Source organism: Gouania willdenowi, chromosome 22, assembly GCF_900634775.1.
Source record: "Gouania willdenowi chromosome 22, fGouWil2.1, whole genome shotgun sequence".
Lineage (NCBI taxonomy): Eukaryota > Metazoa > Chordata > Actinopteri > Blenniiformes > Gobiesocidae > Gouania > Gouania willdenowi.
In genome coordinates, this window is record NC_041065.1 from 11468631 (window position 1) to 11490796 (window position 22166).

The 22166-nt window shown below is 37.1% G+C and overlaps 1 protein-coding gene across 5 annotated transcripts in view; it reads left to right on the plus strand.

Moving 5' to 3' along the window:
* Positions 1-21133, plus strand: part of coq8ab (coenzyme Q8A, genome duplicate b) — a 31327-nt gene extending 10194 nt beyond the window's left edge. For all 5 annotated transcript variants that reach the window (XM_028438651.1, XM_028438655.1, XM_028438654.1 and 2 more), the window contains 11 exons: positions 997-1068; positions 5703-5828; positions 9083-9168; positions 9249-9389; positions 9474-9555; positions 9638-9731; positions 13928-14069; positions 16579-16686; positions 16763-16828; positions 19300-19386; positions 20611-21133. In XM_028438651.1, the coding sequence (XP_028294452.1) occupies positions 997-1068; positions 5703-5828; positions 9083-9168; positions 9249-9389; positions 9474-9555; positions 9638-9731; positions 13928-14069; positions 16579-16686; positions 16763-16828; positions 19300-19386; positions 20611-20928 (1322 nt within the window). In that variant the 3' untranslated portion in view covers positions 20929-21133. The remainder of the gene's footprint in view (positions 1-996; positions 1069-5702; positions 5829-9082; positions 9169-9248; positions 9390-9473; positions 9556-9637; positions 9732-13927; positions 14070-16578; positions 16687-16762; positions 16829-19299; positions 19387-20610) is intronic.
* The last annotated feature ends 1033 nt before the right edge of the window (positions 21134-22166 follow it).

Below are 22166 nucleotides of genomic sequence, written 5' to 3' on the forward strand. Positions count from 1 at the left end.
GTTTTATATATATATATGTGTGTTTTAATTTCTTTTTTGATTTTCAGTTAATATTTTTTTCAGTATTTTTATTGTCTATTGATGTTTGTGTACTTCTGTCTATATATTTTCCTTATATATACAAGATTAATTGTGCATTTTAAGTGTTTATTTGTAAACCTTTAATTTAAATTGTTTATCGAAAGGGGTGGAACCAGCATTGGGGGTCAATTATAATTGTAATCTCGTAATTGATAATTAATTACAATTATGGCGTAATTGTATTTTAAAAAATCTGTTGCTGTCATAATCGCAATTAAATTATAATTGATTTCAGTAATTGACTTTGTAATTGGGATTGCCATGAAAATTCTATAAAAATTGACAATTATAATTTAACGCAATACTGGGGAACTGTGTTACAATTGTATGTACAGTGCTACACATATGTAGTTAATTATTAGTACACGGACACAAAAAAGGCTCAGATGCTCAAATACGAAATATGAAAACCTATATTTTCTTTGATTAGGAAGCCTAACAATGTAACCAATAGATGGAAAAGTAGTTAGATGATAGATATTTGTTTTTAGTGTATTTTACAGCTGATTTAGGACCAGTTATCATAAGAGATACTAACACAAGAGGAAGGTTAACTTTTATTAGGTTATTTATTTCAGGCTCAGTAATTGTGATGAATTTTATTGAACTTTTAGTACATGAGAACGTAAATGTAATTGACTTTCTGATGATAAAAAAAAAAAACTGGAATTGAATTATAATTGGAAAAAATGCTGGTAACTATAATCGAAATTGAGTTGTAATTGAAAACATAATTGACCACAACCCTGGGTGGAACTCTTATACAAGCACTTTTGGCTTTGTTCCCTCTTTCCTTTAATGTCGTTTCTTCTTTAATGTATGCTAAATAAATAAAGTCAATTAAATGAGAAAATAACCCACAAGCAGATAGTATAATGATCTATTGTGATTACTGAGCTCTGTTTTCTTTCACAGGTCTGGCTCTTGGACTTGGAATCGGAGCGATAGCCGAGGTGACCAAGAAGAGTTTGAAGCCTAAACAAGCAGGTTAGGAGATTTTATTTTCTTAGTGTGTTAAAGGCTCAGCCTACCCTACTGTGGTTATTGTTTGGGGTTTCCTCGTGTGTATTCTGCAGCATGACTGCTAGCAATGACGGGTTAATGTTGACGGACGGGTTTAATGAACACAGAGAGTTGCTCAATCCTTAGACTTAGATGAGTTTTCCAGTCTGCACACACTGCACGTTTTAAATATCTCTTAGCAGTCACTGGGAAACAATCCATTGTATAAAGACTAAAGAGTAAACGACTCATTATCTGTCAACAGTGGGTCTATGACCTCAAATTACTGTGTTGGCGTTTAGTTTTGACTGAATTGTGTTGCAAGCAAAGGACTGAAAAAACAAAACGTGTTCAACATTTTGCAGGCGGATTAGTTGCAGTAGCATTTCTTTTTAAAGTCAAAATGATTTCAACATATTTTTTTAAACCCTCAGCTTCTTACATCTAACTGCTTTTCTTTCCTGTAATGTTTCTGATTTTCACGGAGCACCGCTGCGCTACACGAAAAACCGACGGAGCTTTACAGGCACAGCAAAGTTAAACGGGTACTGGTGGCTCTGTATTTAGGAGTCAGTGATGATTTGCGTTGTTTTAGAGGATGTTTGTGGTGGTGGTTTAAGATGAGTTTAATGCAGCCAGTCAGGAGGGGGGAAGGCGGTGCACCTAATAAGAGGTCCCCGGAAACATTTCCCCATTAAAAAAAAAAAAACGTTCCTTGCCCCACGGTGACGGGGTTTCATGCCGATTTTGTCCATTTCCGCTTTTAACTGTTTTCATTGGTCAATTCCGTGATTCCGTCCACAATTATAGGGCCTACTTTTTGTTTTAAATGTGATTTAGAAATAATGTGATTACGGTTAAAACCCAGCATGCATAGTTTAAGACACAAATATATACTTAAATTAAAGTTTGACTTTTTTTTTTTTTGCCAACACTGATATAATTTAAGTAGAAAAAAAAACAAAAAAAGCAATATTGAACCATAAACTTTCCAACCTTTAAATATTTTACAGCTAGCTTTCAACACATTTATTTACTTTCCCAACCTGTGAGTTTCTTTTTTTAATTTTCCTTTTTTTACTGAAACATCTCAACACACAATCATCATACTACGAGTACATCATGGCTGAGTTAGTGTTGGGCGATATTGCCAAAAAAAAAATTTTTTTTTAAAGAAAAAATCGAGTTTTGATTTGATTTTTGATTTTTTTTTTTTTTTTAAATGCACTTCAAAATGACTGCAGACATCAAATATATTGTCAAAAGTGCAACTTTATTGTTGTGATTGTCCTCAAGAGGTAAAATGCATGAAACAATCCCAAAATAAAAATTCAATGAATCTCTGTCATTCAGCAGTTTCAAGCTTTAACCCAGGTTTAAGGAAAAGTGCAACAGTAACTTCACTGTAGCTTCAATTTTCTGATTAAGAAATCAGATAACTACATATTTTATAACATTACATTTAAACAAATAATAATCTCTTCCCTTAGCATCTCAGCATAGTGTGAATAAAAAATTAAACATGTCTGTCTCACACATACAGTATAGCCTCATCAAAGGTAAACAAATGTAAATAAAGAGGGGGTGGACTGACATCGGAATGTGAAAAAGTCCGTAAAAATTGTGTTAGGGAGAAAAAAAAAAAAAAATCAAATTAAAATGAATATATATTGTGTGTGTATATATATATATATATATTCTTTTTTTTAAGCTCAAATTTTCAACATAATAATTGGTTTTATCTACAAATTTGATTAATCGATTAAATGAATTTTTTGCCCAGCCCTAGGCTGAGACCATCACGAAATAAAAGATGACATTCTTCCTCAGATTTTAAGTTAAGTCAAAAAACAAACAAACAAACAATAGAATGTACCTATATACAAACAACAAAAACAAAGTCAGGCTCAGGATTCACATGTTAGTTAAACCATCAGACCTTTACTATATTTCCAGCAAATCCAAACTTTTTTTTCAGTAAAATAAGCAAATTGCTCTCGTGACCTCTTTAAATAAGGGTAAATCTGAATGGACATAGCCATGCCTGGGTCTACTCTGTAAATAAATACTTCATGTTAGTGGGTGACAGTAGGTCACAAAATAGGTTACCTAAGCTTAGATTACTGTTTAGAAGGAAAACTGCTAGAGGTCGTAGTCCAAGTGGTTGAGTAGGGGGACATCTGTCAATATAATAAGTAAGTCATCTTGTCCGTGTGTTGAAGTGTCCTTGGGCAAGGCACACACACACAACCTTAAATTGTTCCCAGTGCTACATTAGAGCCTCACATTGTAGCTCTGTCCCATTGGTGTGTGAATGTTAACATGAGTGGGTAAAATGTGGCTGTTGTATGGCACTTTAATTACCTCCGAAGTAGACCCAAAGTGCTTTACAAAAAGTCCATTCACTAATTTAGCATATTTTTATTTATTTAATTTATTCATTTATTATTATTATTATTATTATTATTATTATTATTATTATTATTATTATTATTTTGTATTATTATTATTTTGTATTTATTTATTTATATATTTAATTTATTTGTTTACATATTTTATTGAAATGAAAAAAAATAGTTTAGCATAAATATTTGGTCCATTGCAGTCTAAATTGGATACTTTCCATGAAAAAGTTTAATACGTATATTGTTTGTTCTTTGGTTATTCCGTTTTAAAACCAAATCAAAATAACAAATAAACAGTGTGGTTATTTTGTTTTAATGACTTAAAACCAAAACAGAAGTACAGAAAAATCAAAAACCAGACAAGCAACTTTATTCTGTTTTAAAGTTAAATCTTGTTGTTTTTGTGAGATATTTGGATATTTAAGGGAAACTAGGACGAGAGCTTCATGTTTCAATCTCACCACACAGAGCAGACCCACAGACGGGGGTGGACTTTTGCTCCCTGACAAAAAAAAGGAGCAATACATAAATAACAAAAAAATGGAGGTGAGGAAAAACAGGCACATGTTATGTGATTAAAGGAACCAGAGGTGGTGTAATGAATTTACTGGCACTCATTGTTTCTTGTGATCAACTTCAGTGTGTGCTGACGGCTGCTGTTAGTGGCTAGCGGTATTAAAACATGCAAAATAAATATTTTTACTGCCCTCAAAAAAGCTTGTTTTTTGCAAAGGTGTCAAATCGTAGAAGTTCTTCACACCAGCCTCAGAGTCGATAGTCAGTCACCAGTTTATTTGGATACTGTTCAAACCGTAACACCATAAAACAGGAGCAGGACCAGAAAACTACTGAAATACAGTAAATCCTAAACAGTCCTATCGTGTGTGGAGACCTGGTCCAGGACCTGTAGAGGGAAACCAAGTGCAGTGGACTTCAGTTCTCACTCTAATTTTCCCGTAAATATCCAAACAAAAAAAGATTAAATAAAAAAAAAAAAAACGCTACTCATCTGGTTTGTGATATTTTTGTTTTGGTTTGAAGTCGGTAAAAGAAAATAACCACACCGTTTTTGTTGTTGTTTTGATTTGGTTTTAATAAAGGGATAACCAAAGAACGATGGGTACACGGATTGTTTTTAAATATTATTTGTTTGTTATTTACAGTTGTGTCACAGGAGGAGGCGGGGCCTGTGTTTGAATGCGCTGCCCCTAATTATGTAAAGCGCTGTATTAATAATAACTCTCCTATTATTTACTTTCCATGGGGTCTAAACTACATTATGACAAATTAAATTGCATAACACTTTGCTGTGTCATTCATATCATCCATATTATTATTATTATTATTATTAGTGGAACGCTGCAGGCTTAAGGAATAGTAGTCCCCTTGATATGAATTCATGCTTGTTAATTATGGTGCTCTGAAACATCTAAACTGGGTCACCAGCTTTAAATGAAGCAGAATTACAACTTCAGACTGACTTCCCTTCAGTCATGTGACCCTCAGCCGGCCTAATGCTGCAGTGAATAGACTAAACATTCCTCCTCACTGAAGAAGCTCTTTGTGTGCTTGCTGCTGGAATCTTTAAAGGGATACTCGACCCAAATGACAGACGGCTTAACTCAAACACTATTATACTAAAACTTTACTAGTTGGAACGGTGGCTTAGTGGTTAGCACGTCCGCCTCACAGCAAGAAGGTCCTGGGGTGGACACTTGGGTCCTTTCTGTGTGGAGGTTGCATGTTCTCCCCGTGCTTCCCGGGCTTCCTCCCACAATCCAAAAACATGACTGTAAGGTTGATTGGAGTCTATTCAGCTTTAGATTGATCATCTCAACAGGTCTCACCCTGGGACCCACATTTTGCCAACGGTCATTTAATCGCAACCCAGTTTTTTTTTTTTAAGAAGTCAACCAACCAAATTCAGTTTTTGAAAAATAGCTGTTGAAAACACACATAATCTATATATTTTCCTGTGTAACCTGCATTTTACAGCATTCCTGTCAAAAGAAAAGTTTAGTCCAACATGAGAAACATGAAGTATTTATTTATTTTTGACCATCTGTCCAAAAATAGATGAGAATTGCTGATCGAAAGTGTTTGATGGGTTGCGTATGGATTTAAAGCATAGTAGGAACAAACATGTAGCTAATTGTATATGTAAATATTTAATAATAACTAATTCTGGTGTGAATGATCTGTATGTGTTTTCAGCTGATAAAATGGCCGTCCTGGACTCGAGCGCCTTTCTGTCTCAAGCCAACGCAGAGAGAATTGTCAGGACGCTTTGCAAAGTTCGAGGGGCAGCTCTAAAAGTTGGCCAGATGCTCAGTATTCAAGGTGAGCTTCAGAAAACTGCAAACTAAAAATAGGTGCACGGCTAACAATGTCACACACAGATTTCTGCAGAGTCAACGTTTCAGCTTTCAACTCACAACGTCCATCATCATGTTTCTGAGGCAAAAGGACAAGTTAAAAAAAGAGCCTTTTTCCCCACAGACAAACAGCAGCGCTGAAAATAAATTGTAGACTGACTCCACACATCAACAATAATATCCTTTCAGCCAGGCTGACCACTGTGTGCTGTTGACTGTAAACTTTTCCTGTATTATAATTATGATGCTGTCCAGCCTCCAACTGCCATTTCATCATCATCAGATTAGTGTTCTATTTTAGTCACATTGTGGTGTATTCATAAACAAAATAATCTAGAGTTTAATAGAATCATGTTCCTATTATATTATACATTGTTAAAATGAGCACTTGAACACAATGTAGGGTGATAATAACTAATGATCACTGCAGAGGTTAGGTTGGGAAAAAAATTATGTGACGAGTATTTGAACTTAACAGATGGGATGTGGGTCAAACTAATCATTGAGGAGGCGGGGTTTATGACCTATACTGCAGCCAGTCAGCAGGGGGAGCTCGAAAAATAAAAGCTTCGCTCCACGGGCAGCTTGTCCCGTCCATTCTTTTTACAGTCTATGGTAATATGTCATTCCTCATTCTTGGAGAGCACCATTTCGTTGTATATGTTGTACAATCTATATCTATATCTCTTGATCTATATTAGACCCATGTCATGTGATGTATGCATACTGTCACGGCAAATTTGCGGTTGACCTCATTTGGAGACATGATTTCTGCCCTGGTTGAATGAGGATGTCCAGTCAGAGCATGATGATTTTATAAAAAAGGATTTATTATAAAACTAAATGAAAAGGAGTACAAAAAAAGAGTGTCCCATCCTGTAGGGAGGGCAAGCAGCCAGGTACTAAGCAGGATGTTCCAAAAGGTTCTTCCCTGGCTCAGGATATGCAGGACTTACTAACAGTTTCACAGCTTAAGCTTTATACAGATATGAGAAAAAGTCCCAACCCTGAAGGGAGGAAAAGGAGGGGGTCAGATACCCAACAGTGGAGACATTGGAGAATGATGAAGACGTGTATGTTATGAGGAAGGCTGGCGCCACTGATATCTGTCCATGATGGTGTGTGTGCATGTGTATCTGCATGTGAGTTTGAGTTTGGCCTTCAGCAGCACTGTGGATACAATACAATCTGTACTGTTAATCTAACACGACTCAGCTGTTCAAAAGTGCAAAGAGTAATGCAGTCACCGTGTATTAAAACATTTGAAGGTATGATGATGAATATAATAATTGCCGTAACAATACTAAATTAGGTGCATGCGCGTGCTGACTCGGAAACCGGAGAACTGCATTGTACTAGCATGGGCACACGATTGAAACACTTTTGTTTTCTTCTAAAAACAACACAATGCCGTTGTGTTGCGTTGTTGATTGCACAAATAGGAGAACCAACAATCCAGGACTTACATTTGACAACATACCGGCTGGTGGGCACCCTTTTTCAGAAGAATAGATGAGACTTATGGTTGCGTGCTATCAAACAGAGGCTGACAGCTGACGTATCTGACACACACACACACACACACACACACACACACAGGAAACATTCTGGATAAAGTACAAATCAGCCGGTTTATGATAGAAATAAACAGCATTAAGTCACCAAATAACCATGTTACGTTTGTTCAGAAGCGTTCGTGTCAACGTAATGGCTGCTGAGGCGATGGATCCAGTAAAAAGTTACCATGAAAAGCTGTAAAGGGACTGATATGCAGACGTGGGACAGTGAGGAAGAAACTTTATGAAGAGATGGAAACTCATCCATTGAAAATGATCAGAATAACCGGAAATACATGGAAACCTTCGGTAACAGGAGTACAGCAGCTGTCCTACCTGACCGTTAATAACAAGTAATTATAAGCATCTAGAGACTTAATGCTTTTAGGTTTTCTTTCGTATATACACTGGGTTTTTCTATCAGATGTGTATAAATGTCTGTCCATTGAACATCAGGCCAGGAGCGCACATACGATGACCACTCGTTTTTGGGAATGCTGCATGGGTCCCACAATCGTTCACCTGTACTTGAAGTGGGTTTCCCTATTTTTTTTTTTTAAAGTGAGTTTTGCTAAATAAGCGCCCGCATCCTCATTTGACAAGCTCTCTACATACTTACAACTATTTACAAGACTTAATAACAGTTCAATAACTGCCATTTTTCAATTTTTCAAGCGTCACATATGTAAAGAACCTGGTTTCTGCACCAAGTATGTGCATGCACAACAGTCACGTTAAGTCTCATGTTTGTACACATTGAAATCCGTCTATCTATATCGTCTATCTATCTCTATCTCTCTCTCTCTCTCTCTCTCTCTATCTATTTCTATATCTCCCTCTCTATATTTCTATTGATGTCTATATTTCTATCTATCTCTATATCTATATTTCTATCTATCTCTCTGTAGTTGTTAACACTTGTGCCTGAGCAGGAAATGTCCCAGGGTGGTTTTTCAATATCTCTGTGGAGTTTGCATGTTCTCTCATGCTTTCTCCTACTGTCCAAAGGTTTAATTTGACCTAGTGTCCCACCTAATGTCCTGTGTCAGGTGGAAATAGACGCAGCAGACCCTGCCAGCCAAAATGGATGGAGAAGTTTTATTAATAAAGGACAAAATAAATAATGTTCAGACACAAACTATAGTCGGGATAAAATATGATTGCCCCCAATAAAACTTTTTGCAATTGAAAATATTGTTAAATGTGTGAATGTGTTTATTGGGAACACCATGTTGCCCCCAATGGAGGATGATCACATTGAATTACAGCACTGTCACCATCAATGTGTAGGTTTGTGTATAAGTTAAACACTGCAGCTAGTTAAGGTTTATAGGAATTTCATACTTTTTCATTTGTTGTTGTTTTTTGTTTTTTTTTTTTTTTTTTAGATTTTATCCATTGTTTTCCAATAACAATTACCTTCAGATTCGGTGATTGCATGAGGTCATATGTGTACACTGATGTACAGTATATGTGGATATATTTATACCATCTGTGAAACACGTGACATCCTGAAATCATTTTGTCTTTTGTTCAGACAGCCAGGCTCTGCCTTTCTACTCCAGGACTGCATTTCAACATATTTTCATTGACATCAACCATGCACACCCTTGAAATCCACTATTTATTTAAAGAAAGTTTAATCCTCTTTATTCTTTTTCAGACGACGCCTTTATCAATCCTCAGCTGGCGAAAATCTTTGAGCGTGTGCGACAGAGTGCAGACTTCATGCCCAATAAGCAGATGATGGTAGTGCATGAAAAGCTGTTGCACACCTCGCCTCTGTCTCCACTGTGTGTGACGCTTTCTGCTGGTCTGTCCGTTAACAGAAAGTCATTTGCAACGATCTGGGCGCGAACTGGAAGGACAAACTGGAATACTTTGAGGAGAAGCCATTTGCTGCAGCATCCATTGGTCAGGTGCATTTCGCGCGGCTAAAGGACGGCAGGGAGGTGGCCATGAAGATCCAGGTGAGAACAATGTTTGCACAGAGATAAAAGTTAGGCAAATGGTTCCATCAGTTCAGTCACACAATCCAAATGTTTTCCTTTCAGTACCCTGGCGTAGCCAAGAGTATAGATAGCGATGTAAACAATATCATGACTGCTCTGAAGTTGAGCAACGTGCTGCCCAAAGGTAACCATGACAACACAAGTTGTTCATGTCACACACTCATCTACACCCAACACCAGACGTTTGCTTTCTATATTGTTCTCAGGTCTGTTTCCTGAGCACCTGATCGAGGTGATGAGCCGCGAGCTCGCCAGGGAGTGTGACTACATCAGAGAAGCAAAATGTGCCCAACATTTTCAGTGAGTAGCTTTAACTTTCATTTTCTTTACTTGTGTATGACAGACAGAGGTGTGTTTTAGTGTAATACACCCTAAAACCATTTTTATATGTAATGGAGTTTATTGATCTTAGTCCCACTATTCACATTTTAGTCTAAGGTTGAACACCGACTATTCAGTGACAGCTGATGCATTTTTCTCCAGGGGGATCTACAACTCCAAAAAAGATTTACATCGAAAACACTGTTTGTGTAGCTTTGAACAAATAAGTAAGGGAAATTGCAGTTACAGAACTGCTTTCAAACTAACCACATTTATTTCCACAGAACCCGTAAACAGCCAAGAACAACAACATTTTGCTCAGAATACTGAAAAAAAAAAAAAAAAACTATAGCTAACATACATATTAAATAATCTAATTTTGTTTTGTATTTTTGTTGGAAATAAACAGTATTTAGTGCCTCATGAATAGATTTATTTCTATTAATTTGAGAAACTCTGGTATATACAATAGAGTGAGTGAGTGTGTGTCAGGTTTATTATACTTCTTGAAATTCAATTTGTTTTTTGTTTTTTTCATTTTCATATTTTTTTTAGTTAGTTTAACAAGTAATTAAATACATACGGGGGTGACAAAGGAAGTGATAACATACATCATTTAAGACCTGACAAACAATCATTTAAGACCTAGTTTACAAAATATGGACACAGTCAAGATTTGTAATCATCAATGTAGTTTGTTCATGTTTCTTTGCCTTTTCTGAAAAGTGCTTTAAATGGGTCCTACCTGTCTTTATTCATTTATTTCTTGAGGGAATTGATCATTCATGCTGAATTGTGTACCTTTAAGTTCCCGACCTTTACCCTTAACCTGGATTTTTTGTTGAAAGTGTTCAAATTTGGCAATGATAGGGCGTGGGTGATTACCTCTGCGTGGACCGAGACGATGGACACAGTGAAAGGTAGGAGTGGGAATCTTTAGGCACCTCACGATTCGATTCGATTACAATTCAAGGGGCTTTGATGGGATTCTAAATCGATTATTAATGTATTTTGATGCATGTTTTATTCACAAAATATCTGTTGTATTCACTGTGTCCACGCACTAAAAAAAAAAAAAAAAAATATATATATATATATATATATGTTATTTGTAGTTAGTTCATTATCCTTTATTACACTAATGGAAGAAGTATGTGAACTGAAAATGTGCAAGTTTTTGAAACAAAGGTAGTAGCAGCCTTCCTTGTAACGTAACTTCAATTTGGAAAAAAAAAAAAAAAAATGACGTATGACTCTAGCTTCCAGTCATTAGAGATAAAGTGCGCAGTTATAAGATGTCCATGCATCACATGTCACTGCTATCCTACCCGCTTTCTGCAGCGATGCTATGACTTCTGTTTTGGCTGGTTGTAAAGCTTCGGGATGGCCGTGTATCAGTAAAGTACCGTAGAGAAGGGATGGTATATCTAGGCTCCAAAGTATGCAGCAGCGCACGAAAGCCCTGATTTTCCACGACCGAGTAAGGACGTAAATCCTTAGCAATAAATGTTGCAATCGACTTGTTAATCCACTTGACCTTTTCCGAAGAGGGTGGAAGCTTTCTTGTGACTTGTTCGATTGTTCTCTGGTTAGCAGAGGTACTTTTAGCCTCAGCTGCAGCCGACAACACCTCCTCCTCCAGGTGAAAGCGTGCCATATGGCTTCTCATGTTCGTTGTGTTCCCAAAGTACTTAAGTTTAGTGTCACAGAGCTTAATTACGACGTTGCTCTTGTCCAGTTCATTTCCACTGTGGACATTAAAGAAACATCAGATTTAAAGCTGCACGGGGCTGGTCTTAACTCCCGCGCGTCCATGCTTCCTTGTTGTGGTGCTCTCTTTAAAGTGTCCCTCTGGAAACGCGCTGCACGCCACATTTCCTTTTTATTCAGACTTTTAAACGGCCTCAAAAATGTAGGTTTTCGATTACTGGAAATTAAAGAACCGATTCAGAATCGTCCACCTCCAAATCTCGATGCATCTAAGAATCATTTTTTTTTCTGCCGGGATTTTAAGCACAGACGACAAGTTTTTCAGCAGAGCCTCTGGGTCGTTGTTGGGGGTTTCTGGGATGCCTGAGAATATCACATTGTTTCGCATACTGCGAGATTGGATATCCAGGACTGTCTCTTTTTAGGAAGCTTATTTTCATTTTGCAGCTCTTTTACCTCCGAGGTCACCGCAGATAAAGCCGAACGGATATCTTGATTGACTTTTTGTAAGTCATGAATTTGTTGGTAGGCGAATTCCAGGCTGGTTTTCATTCCCTGAAAGTCTCGGTGCAGTAAATTGACCACACCCAGCCTCTTATTGATGGATTTTAGGATCTCTGTCTGAGATTCTGCCTCCAGATCTGACGTGTCTGTCGATAATTCATTTTTTCGGCGTTTTGCTGACTTACCTGACGTGCTCGCGGCTTTCGGTCTGGTTTCCATCACATACTCGGCGTAATATCGGTCGATGAACTCTTCGAGGTCCTCCACTCTGGCTGGTGAGAGGGCGCGTGGTCGGCTCTCGTTTGTGGCGTGGATTTAACGGTAAGAAGCGTTGATATGTGCAAGTAAACAGAGATGGTAGACTAGTCAAGGCAGCATGCCGCCATGTTGAATTTTCACAGACTGTCATGTGACTCTCAGAACGTCTCACGTGACTTACCTCTCTCCCTCCCTGTGGGAGGAGGTTTTTCCTCCTCCCACAGCCCTCAGTGAGCATTGATTGACAGCTCCATACAGAACTGTGCAGCTCTGTAGAGGCGGGGCTGCTGTGATTGGGCGTGTCTTAACTACTCTAGGAGTAACGCCCATAATCGAGGCATTTTTTAAAAAAATTCTCCCTATTGGCAGATCAGCAAAAATCTGGGGTGTACTTACACTTTAATTGTATTTAATTTTTTTTTCAATACATTGAGCAACTTTAAAAAGTTCGCAAAAACTATTTCTGAAACTACAGTAAACTCGAAAACATTAGACAACAAAAAGGAAATGTATTCACATTGAATGAACAATTGTATGAACAATTTTAAACCAATTGCAGAGCTACTGATTTGTGTGTGCATACTCAGTGTTCAAACAAGAGTGTGGAGAAAATGTAAGAAGCCATATGATTGGCTGAAAGCAAACACACCTGATTGGCTGATGAGTTTGTCAATCACTTTTATCAGCCAATGGTGACGTTCATTGACCGGCGACGTCAGGTTTCAAAGCACAGAAGCCGTTTGTAAATGCACATTCAGCAATTTGCATTATCTGTGGATTTATAATACAAGTGTGCCTCAAAATAATATTTGTGAAGTAAAGCGTGTGCATTTCAGAATTTATATTACAAGTTTGCATAAAATATATATTTGCGAAACAGATCGTGTGCATTTGTGAATCTGAAATACAACTGTGAAACAAAGCATGTGCATTCGTGAAAAACTCTGCAAGTGTTCATTATGATACTGTTCTGATTCCATACTAAAGCTAGGAGTTAGCTAAAGCTAGGAGTTAGCTAAAGCTAGGAGTTAGCTAAAACTAGGAATTAGCCAAAGCTAGTTAATGCAAGGTGTTAGGAATTTGCAAAAGCTAGGAATTAGCTAAAGCTAGGAGTTTGCTAAAGTTATTTATATTCTGCATATTGTGTAAATTATCTCTAGCTAACTCTGGCACAAAGCAACATTTAGGTTCAATATTGTAAAATTAAACTTCTACTTATACAGTGGTTCCCAAACTGGGGGGCGCAAATATGGGTCGGTGCTAGATGGCCTTACTGATCCGTGAGCATGAAAAATAGAAAAAAGAAATTTCTTTGCACTTAATAAATTGCGTGATTGTAAATATTATATTATTTTTATGAGATTTGAAGGAGAATAGTACAAATTTTCCCTTTTTTTATTAAAATTTTTTTATTTTGTTGCAAAGGTAGCCCGGAGAATTCTTCATTCTTCTCAAGGAGGCGAGGCAGAAAAAGTTTGGGAACCACTGTACTAATAAAAGCAATTCCCTCTGTGAGGCTAGCATTTCAACCATTAGCATATCAGACGCAGCATTACTATAGGGACGCGTTGGCACAAACTACAAAAATATACTTTGTATGCTGACATTTTTTTACCATGCATACTTAAAAGTGTAGCAGAATACTGAAATAAGTCTCAGATGTTACGTTACAAACTGTGACCCTTCAGTTATGTTGTTGTTAGAGAGCTGCTGAAGGACCACCCCTTCTTCTACGTGCCTGATGTGATTGAGATGCTGAGCGGTGAGCGCGTCCTCACCACTACGCTGGTGCCTGGTTTCCCCCTGGACAAGGCCTCAGACCTCTCCCAAGAGCTGAGAAACGAGGTGTGCTGAACTCTACACCTGCACTCTGTCAACATAACAGTTCCACATTTCACATCGATGATGTGATGTCACCCCCTAAAGCCCCCCAAACACTTTAGAGGAAACCATTATTGCTCTTCAAGCCTTAGTCAACAATAAAGCCTGTTACATACTTAAAGGGATAGTTCGCCTATTTAAGACATGACGTATGCAATCCTCACCAGCACTATAGTGCATACACATTGTCTCACTCAGTGGTCACCTCCCTGGTCCGAGTTCTGGCCGCTTGAAGTTGGTCAAGAAAGTAGTCCCGGTTAGTTTCCGGGGCCACAAAACTGTGCGTTTTTAATAGAAAAAAATATATGCGTTTGAAAGCTTGATTCATTTACATCACAAAACCGCCCACAAAAAAAATTCATACCTCCAGTTTTAATCGGCACTATTTTCTATTCCGTTTCCATCAATCCGCGCTCAACGTCAGCGCGCATGTTCCGATAATAGGGTTTACACACTCTAATAGCAACGACGGAAGACCGAAGCAAGAGAAAGTAAAACGTACGTACATTAACAATGGTACGAACTGGTAAATTCCCAGGTTGTGACCACAAAAATGTGCCGGGATCACCGTTCAGCTTCCATCGTTTTCCAGTTTATGATATTACTATGAGACAGCTTTGGCTGGTTGCCATCGGCTATTCTGCGGGAGCGAAAATATCCAGTACAAAGGATTTTCGTGTGTGCAGTGCTCACTTCATCATCTGTTTCATCTGATATTGTGCTAAAATTGCATTCATCATCGGAAGTTTCGGAGTCAGACATGTTGTCCGCGAGTCGCGCTATCAACAGCTGATGGGATTAGGCGCACCGATGACGTTGACGGCAGCGCGGATTGATGGAAACGGAAGAGAAAATAGTGCCGATTAAAACTGGAGGTATGAATTTTTTTTGTGGGCGGTTTTGTGATGTAAATGAATCAAGCTTTCAAACGCATATATATTTTTCTATTAAAAACGCACAGTTTTGTGGCCCCGGAAACTAACCGGGACTACTTTCTTGACCAACTTCAAGCGGCCAGAACTCGGACCAGGGAGGTGACTACTGAGTGAGACAATGTGTATGCACTATAGTGCTGGTGAGGATTGCATACAACGTCATGTCTTAAATAGGCGAACTATCCCTTTAACATACATACAAAAACACGTTGTTCTTGTTCTTCCTGCTTTCCAAAAATAACAAAGTAGTTTTGTGCTCTGACTGTACATACGTTAGCTACGATCAGCTAACACAGACACGCCCACCACCTGAACTTTAAAAGTGCAGTCCGTAACTTTCAGATCCCTCCCTCCCCGTTCCTCCCCGCTGTTCTCTTACCCTGCCTCCAAAGTCCCTCCCTCAGAGGAGCTAACAAGCTAGCCCAACAGCAACATCACAGTAATATAACATGCACTGTTCAAAGCATATTAGTGCAGCGCTTCTCTCTCTCAATGTGCACACACTATTCTAGCAGCAGCAGCGTAACAACAGTGTTACGCACAGCAGCCCGCACAGAGGCAGTGCACACACAAACAAACACATTCAAACATAATGTAAATCAAGCAGCAGTAATTACCTTTCTACCAGGAAAGTCACCAATTCCATCTTCTACTCCTCCAGACCATACAATGTAAAAAAGACGGCGCTCCAGAAACTACCTTGCTATGAGCATTGCTGTGTTTTGGCCACAGCTGAAAGGGGCGGGAGGTGTGAGCAACAGCTATCAGACAGTCCGTCAAACGCAATCCTGGCTCTGATTGGTTCTTTGTGCTCGGTCACGTTGCATTTTGGCAATCTGCCAAAGGCTGGAGTAGCAGCAGGAGGGACTCAATGAGTCTGTTTTTTTCACACAAACTACTAGTTTGATGTAAAGCTGTCCTTACATAGTGACAGCTTTAGCAAATATGACAAAAAGTCACTTTTATAAGAGTTGCGGACTGCACCTTTAAGGGAGAAAACTAACTCGTAAAATCCTAGGTTGGTGGTGTACTAATTAAAATGGTCATTATTGTTACTGATGATGTGTCACGGCTGAAGCTAGACTTTTATTATTAGTAGTAGTTGTATTCTAAATAACATTTTCAAATGAAAGCACACCAGATGGCAGCTGTACATTCCTCTTTAGTTTTTTGAAGCATCTTTTGGTTCATTAAGCAGCTCAGACGTTAACATGATCACTAGTCTAATTCTAACACTAACTGGTATGACCGCTGAATTTAATTAAAATTTAACACTATCCTGGTTCAGACGGTGTATAACATCTGTATCGAACTCTAGGCGCGGGGGCCAAAACCACAGAAGAAAGTAAAGATGACGGAGAAAAGATGAGTCATTGTGTAAATTATAATATTTGCAGGGCTTGGAGTTTTCCTACCCAGGCAGTCGAATGTCAAATGAACTCTCAATTTTTCCAAAATCCTCCAATTTTCCTCCAATCAATGTGTGCTGACGTCTGTACACTGATGTCTTCTCTACTTTCTCCTCCTTAACCCGACAGATTTGTGAACAAATCCTGATTTTAAACCTACGGGAACTTTTTGAGTTCAGGTTCATGCAGACTGATCCAAACTGGTCCAACTTCTTCTTTGACCCACAAACACACAGGGTGAGTTTAAATCCCACTGAACAAACCCATGGTCCCGCTGCGATTACACATCATGGATGAGTTGTTGTGTTCTCAGGTCGCACTCCTGGATTTTGGAGCAACAAGAGAGTTTGACAAGAGTTTCACTGACACCTACATAGAGGTGAGCAGCAGAAAGGAACACATTACTTCTACTCTTTAATGAACTTTGCTTTAAGGCAGGGTTGAGGTTAATTACATTTTTTATTACAATTATGTCTTCAATTATTCATGTTTAATTACAACTAAATTGTGATTACGGTGACCAGCATTTTTTCCAATTACAATTAAAATGATTATGTTTCCACTGAAAGTCAATTACAATTAATCACAAATACTGAGCCTTTAATAAATAAACTATAATATAATATATTGATGCCAACAATGTTGCTTTTCATCCCATTATAGTTCACAATTCTCTCTGCATCACTGTGTCTAATAATATGATCACTAATTCCAAGTAAGGCTGAACGATTAATTGCATTTGAGAGATTATCGCAATATCTTAAAAAGAGATTTTCTCATCGCAAAGGCTGCAATTTTATTTATTTATTTTTTTCTTGTGCTGTTAAGTTCAGAGAGTGTTTAAGAAGTGCAGTCCACATGTTTACATGTTTACATGTTTACATGAAACGTGATGTTAGATATGTTGAAGAGGTAAAGCCACAGATTTGTTTGCTTTATTGTTGTAATCTGTGCTTTAAAATATATATTTTATATTTAAAATTTAAATAAATCTGAAATTGTTTATTATGAAACAGATTGATTTATTGCTTGTGTTCATTGAAAAATACATGACAAGAGGCCCTTGAAAAAAAATTGCATATTAAATCGCAATATTGAGGAAAAAAATTGCAATTAGATTATTTTCCTGTATCGTTCAGCCCTAGTGTTCTCAGTGCAGTTGTGACCTTTACGCTGATTTCCAGTCGACTGTTTTCTGAACATGTCAGCCTCCACATACAGAATGAAAAGCAGGACACGTTTAAAACGTGTCCCATTTTCCAGCGTCTGTTTACAGTTTGGAAATCATTCAGTTCTGTGAAGAAACACAAACTCATGATTTTAGAATTCTGACCTACAGATGGTTGGAGCAGAGCGGGGATCATTTCAGGGCGTCACCACACACAGAATTTAAAAACGGATACAGTAGAATAGAGTATCATGGGTGGCCCCGCCCACCCACCCACCCACCCAGCACATGGAATGTTCACCCTCCTCCCCTCTGGAAAAAGACTAAGAACATGGAAGCTTTCTAGAAGCTTTTAAAAGTGATCAACAATAAGCCTAAGCTCTGATGCTGATTATAATTTTTTTGCTACCTACACTTACTTACTTTACTGTGCTTGTGTGTACTTTATTATTTATTTGTTATATTGTTTATAAAGCACTATATTTTTGTTTTTATGGAAACATTGTAATGACATTAAAAATAAACCTTGAGAATAGATCATCCAAAGTAAAAATACTATAAATGGTATTTTGCTAAAAATCATGAGCTACAAACAAAAACATTTACCAATTTAAAAAAAAAGAAAAGCCATTCATTTTTCTCAAAGCGCCATCTAGCGGCCAGTGGAATAACACAAAAACGGCATCTTTTAAGAATTAAAATTTGAATTTTATTTCGGCAATCTTCACAAACAAAAAAAACACTCAATTGTGTAATTCTTCAGCTGAAAGTGTGTAGGTTGAAGCAAAGCTTATATATATATATATACCCCATCACAACAAAACAAGGTTCTCTACATAATATCACACACACAAAAAATCATTTTCACAATAAACATTCTGCACAAGTTGTGTATATTCAGTTTATACATTCACAACAAACATACGTACACACATACAGTACATAAACACACATGAATGTGTATGATATGTACATAATATTATACTATTTCAATTAAAATTAGCATGGCATTATATGAATTAACAAAAACTTTTATAATGTATTAATATCATTTATACCATTAAATACATATTATATATTATTGCTGTCTTAGGTAAAATTGTTGCTCTTCTTTCTTATATTTACTAACGATATATGATTTAAAAAGCTTTTTAAACTGGTTTATGTTGGTGCTTTTTTTTTATTTCATCCTTTAGTTCCATAAATGAACCTGTGATATTGTTATACTCATCCTTTTTCAATGTTGTTCTAGCATATTGGATGTTCAAATGTAGTTTTCCTCTTAAATTACAGTATATTCCCCTTCTCTCTCTAAAAATCTACGTTAAAGACTGTTTAACACAAAGTTCACTCTTACATTATCTTAATATGCTGGAGATTTTCAAATGAGTGTCGTTTCATGACCATTGGCTTCATGACTGATGATATTTTTACTTTAGTTATTGCATTGTTGAGCCTTTAGTCATACTAGAGATCTATAGCAAAGGATTTACAGTAGAAGCCTTGATAATTCCAACACAAACCCAATCAAGTGCCTTGATAGAAGTTATTTTTTTTTAAATGTATTTATTTATTTTAATGGAATTTTCTTTAAAACAAGCCAGAAATGTTATCCTGTTGTAAACTGGTATTTCCAGTGTAGTGGGAGCACACATTCATATTCAGTGTGCTGTTGTTCACAGATTATTAAAGCGGCTGCAGATCAGAACAGAGAAGAAGTCCTGCAGAAATCCAGAGAAATGAAGTTCCTCACAGGTTACGAGTCAAAGGTAAACACACTTATTTAGACACTGTAGACTTATTATAACCTGATTTCAGCAACTCTTCCTGAGAAATATGGTTTGAGCCTCAGACTGAGAGAAGTTTACAATATTTATAACTGTTTCAGGAATGATTTCATTACATTTAACCCTCTGTGTCATATTTATACAACTCTCTAAACACTGCTTCACATGCACAGTAATGCAATAAGTGACATTTGTGTGGTTACATCAAATATATCTGGTATTGTAATGATGCTCATGTCTAACAATCAAATGTTGTTTGTGCATTTTATTTTGAAAGTTAACAAATATAAATACATGGAGCCCCGATTACAATAATTGACAATTCTACGATCGTAGTGCACATTTATATTATTATTAAACTGAATATTGATGATTTAATCAATTCAGGGTTGGGGTCATAATTACAATTATGACATAATTATAATTGTTATATATAATTGATGTTGCAACCATAATTCAATTGTAATTGAGCTCATATAATGAAATTGGTATGGAAATTACATTAAAAAAATGTCTTACAGTTTAATTAGACCATGTTACAGTTCTATGGATTACACATAGTTAAACATGACATGAAACATATTTCAATAATTAACTGTCAGTTCTCTTAAAGATTATTTTACCATTAATATATATATAGGGCTATAGCGTCAGGCTTCCTAATCAATAAAAAATTATTTTTTCCTAACAAGGTAACTAAGAGATGAAAAACAAATTAGATGATAGATAATATTTTGTGTATTTTACAGTGGATTTAAATGAAACTGACCAGTTATCATAAGAGATGCTAACAGAAAGCTAACACAAGTTAAGTTTTATTTCAGGATCAGTCATTGTGATTAATTGTACTTAAAGTTTAGTAGTTGAGAATGTAATTGGAATGTATGTTCAAGGTGAAATATTATAATTATAATTGTAGTTATAATTTAAAAAAAGTTATCATAATTGAGTTGTAATTGAAAAATGTAACTGAAATCAACCCTATATCAATTTATTTACATTTACATACTCACAAAAACAGAAGTGGTTTGCAGTTAAGTTGCATTTAATCAATGTGTAAATAAATGTTGTGGATATTTTTAAGTATGTATTTTTCTTTTAGCAAAAACCTAATTTTAGGATAAAAACATACAAGCTAGCATGAAAAGAAGTCATTAAAAGTGTGTTTTCCAGCTACAGTGTGATGATCTTCTCCTTCTGTGACAGGCGATGGAGAACGCCCACGTGGACTCTGTGATGATCCTGGGTGAAGCGTTCTCCTCCTCAGAACCATTTGACTTTGCCTCTCAGAGCACCACCAAACGCATCCACAGCCTCATCCCAGTGATGCTGAGGGAACGACTGACTCCTCCCCCAGAGGAGACGTACTCCCTCCACAGGAAGATGGGAGGATCCTTCCTCATCTGTTCCAAACTGGGGGCCAAACTGTGCTGTAGGAACATGTTTCAGGAAGCCTACAGCAACTACTGCAGGGAGAAAGCAGCAGGAGGAGGAGGAGCACAGCGCAGCTTTTTAAAGGAATAATCATGTGTGTTGCAGCTTTATTTTTCAGCTGGTTTTAAATTCAGTCCAATGCTTTGATCACAGCCGAAGGACCTCTTAAACAACCAAATGTGTGAATTTTGTTACTAATGATGTCAGTATTTTACCATCCATGTACTGTTGACGCTCATATGAATGTAACTATTCTTTCTGAACTGTGGGTTTGAAATAAAAAGACATGAATGCAGCAATGTGTTGGAATTCACAAACAAAATCACTTATTGAGGTACTAATTAGAGATTTATATATGTGTTTCTAACAGTAGAATAATGGGTACCACTTTACCTGAACTTTTATGCATAAGGCTGTCATTAGCATTAATAAGGTGTCATGAATGCTGTCAATAAGTGTCCTTCACTAAATTATGACACCTTTGGAGCTATGTTGTCTTTTTTTGCGTTAGGTGAAAAGATTTAGATTATCGAACGACACTTTATCTGCCTATTAAAGCAAGAATGTTCTGTATGTGTGCGCGTTTGTGGAGTGGATAACTCCCCAGCGCGGTGGGTGTCCGACCTGAAACTTTGTCAACAGCTTCCAAATACCACAAGTGTGTGCAGCCGTTATTTTGGAGTAATTTGGTCATTTCAAAACGTTTGTTTTCATGTTTGATTGTTCGCTGTTTAGACCAGTGTCATGGTCTGAGTTCACATCGGTCTGAGCATGCGCACTACCGGAAAATTAATTTATGCTACTTCCGCCGTGCTGAGATAAAAAAAAATTTATTTCTTGTACATAAATGTACAACTGCTCAATATACGAAGCAGGAGAGGTTCCAACGCCACAAAGAAATGATAGTTAATATTCTTCATGGTGAAGGACACGCCATCATCAGACACCTACATACAAAAATAATTTATTTATTTTAATCATGATTATAATATACATTGCAGTAAAAAAACAGTTAACCTAATGTAACTTTATTTTTTAAAATCAGTATAACCCAGTACGGGTACATCTCAGTACGTAGCAGTCACGTACTGAGATTTTAAGAGGAACTCAGTACGACGTGAACTCAGACCGTGACACTGGATAAACGGGACCCGGAAGTTATGGGCAGGCACTGAACCACGGCTGTGTTGAAAGTGAACGGCGAAAAATGCAAATTTCTCCGGATACTGCATTATAAATGATATTTTCACCTCGTGCTATACAACCAAATGCGCGCCTTAGATGTAGATGCTGAACGCACACAGAGCCGTTTAGAGAGGTGTGACAAC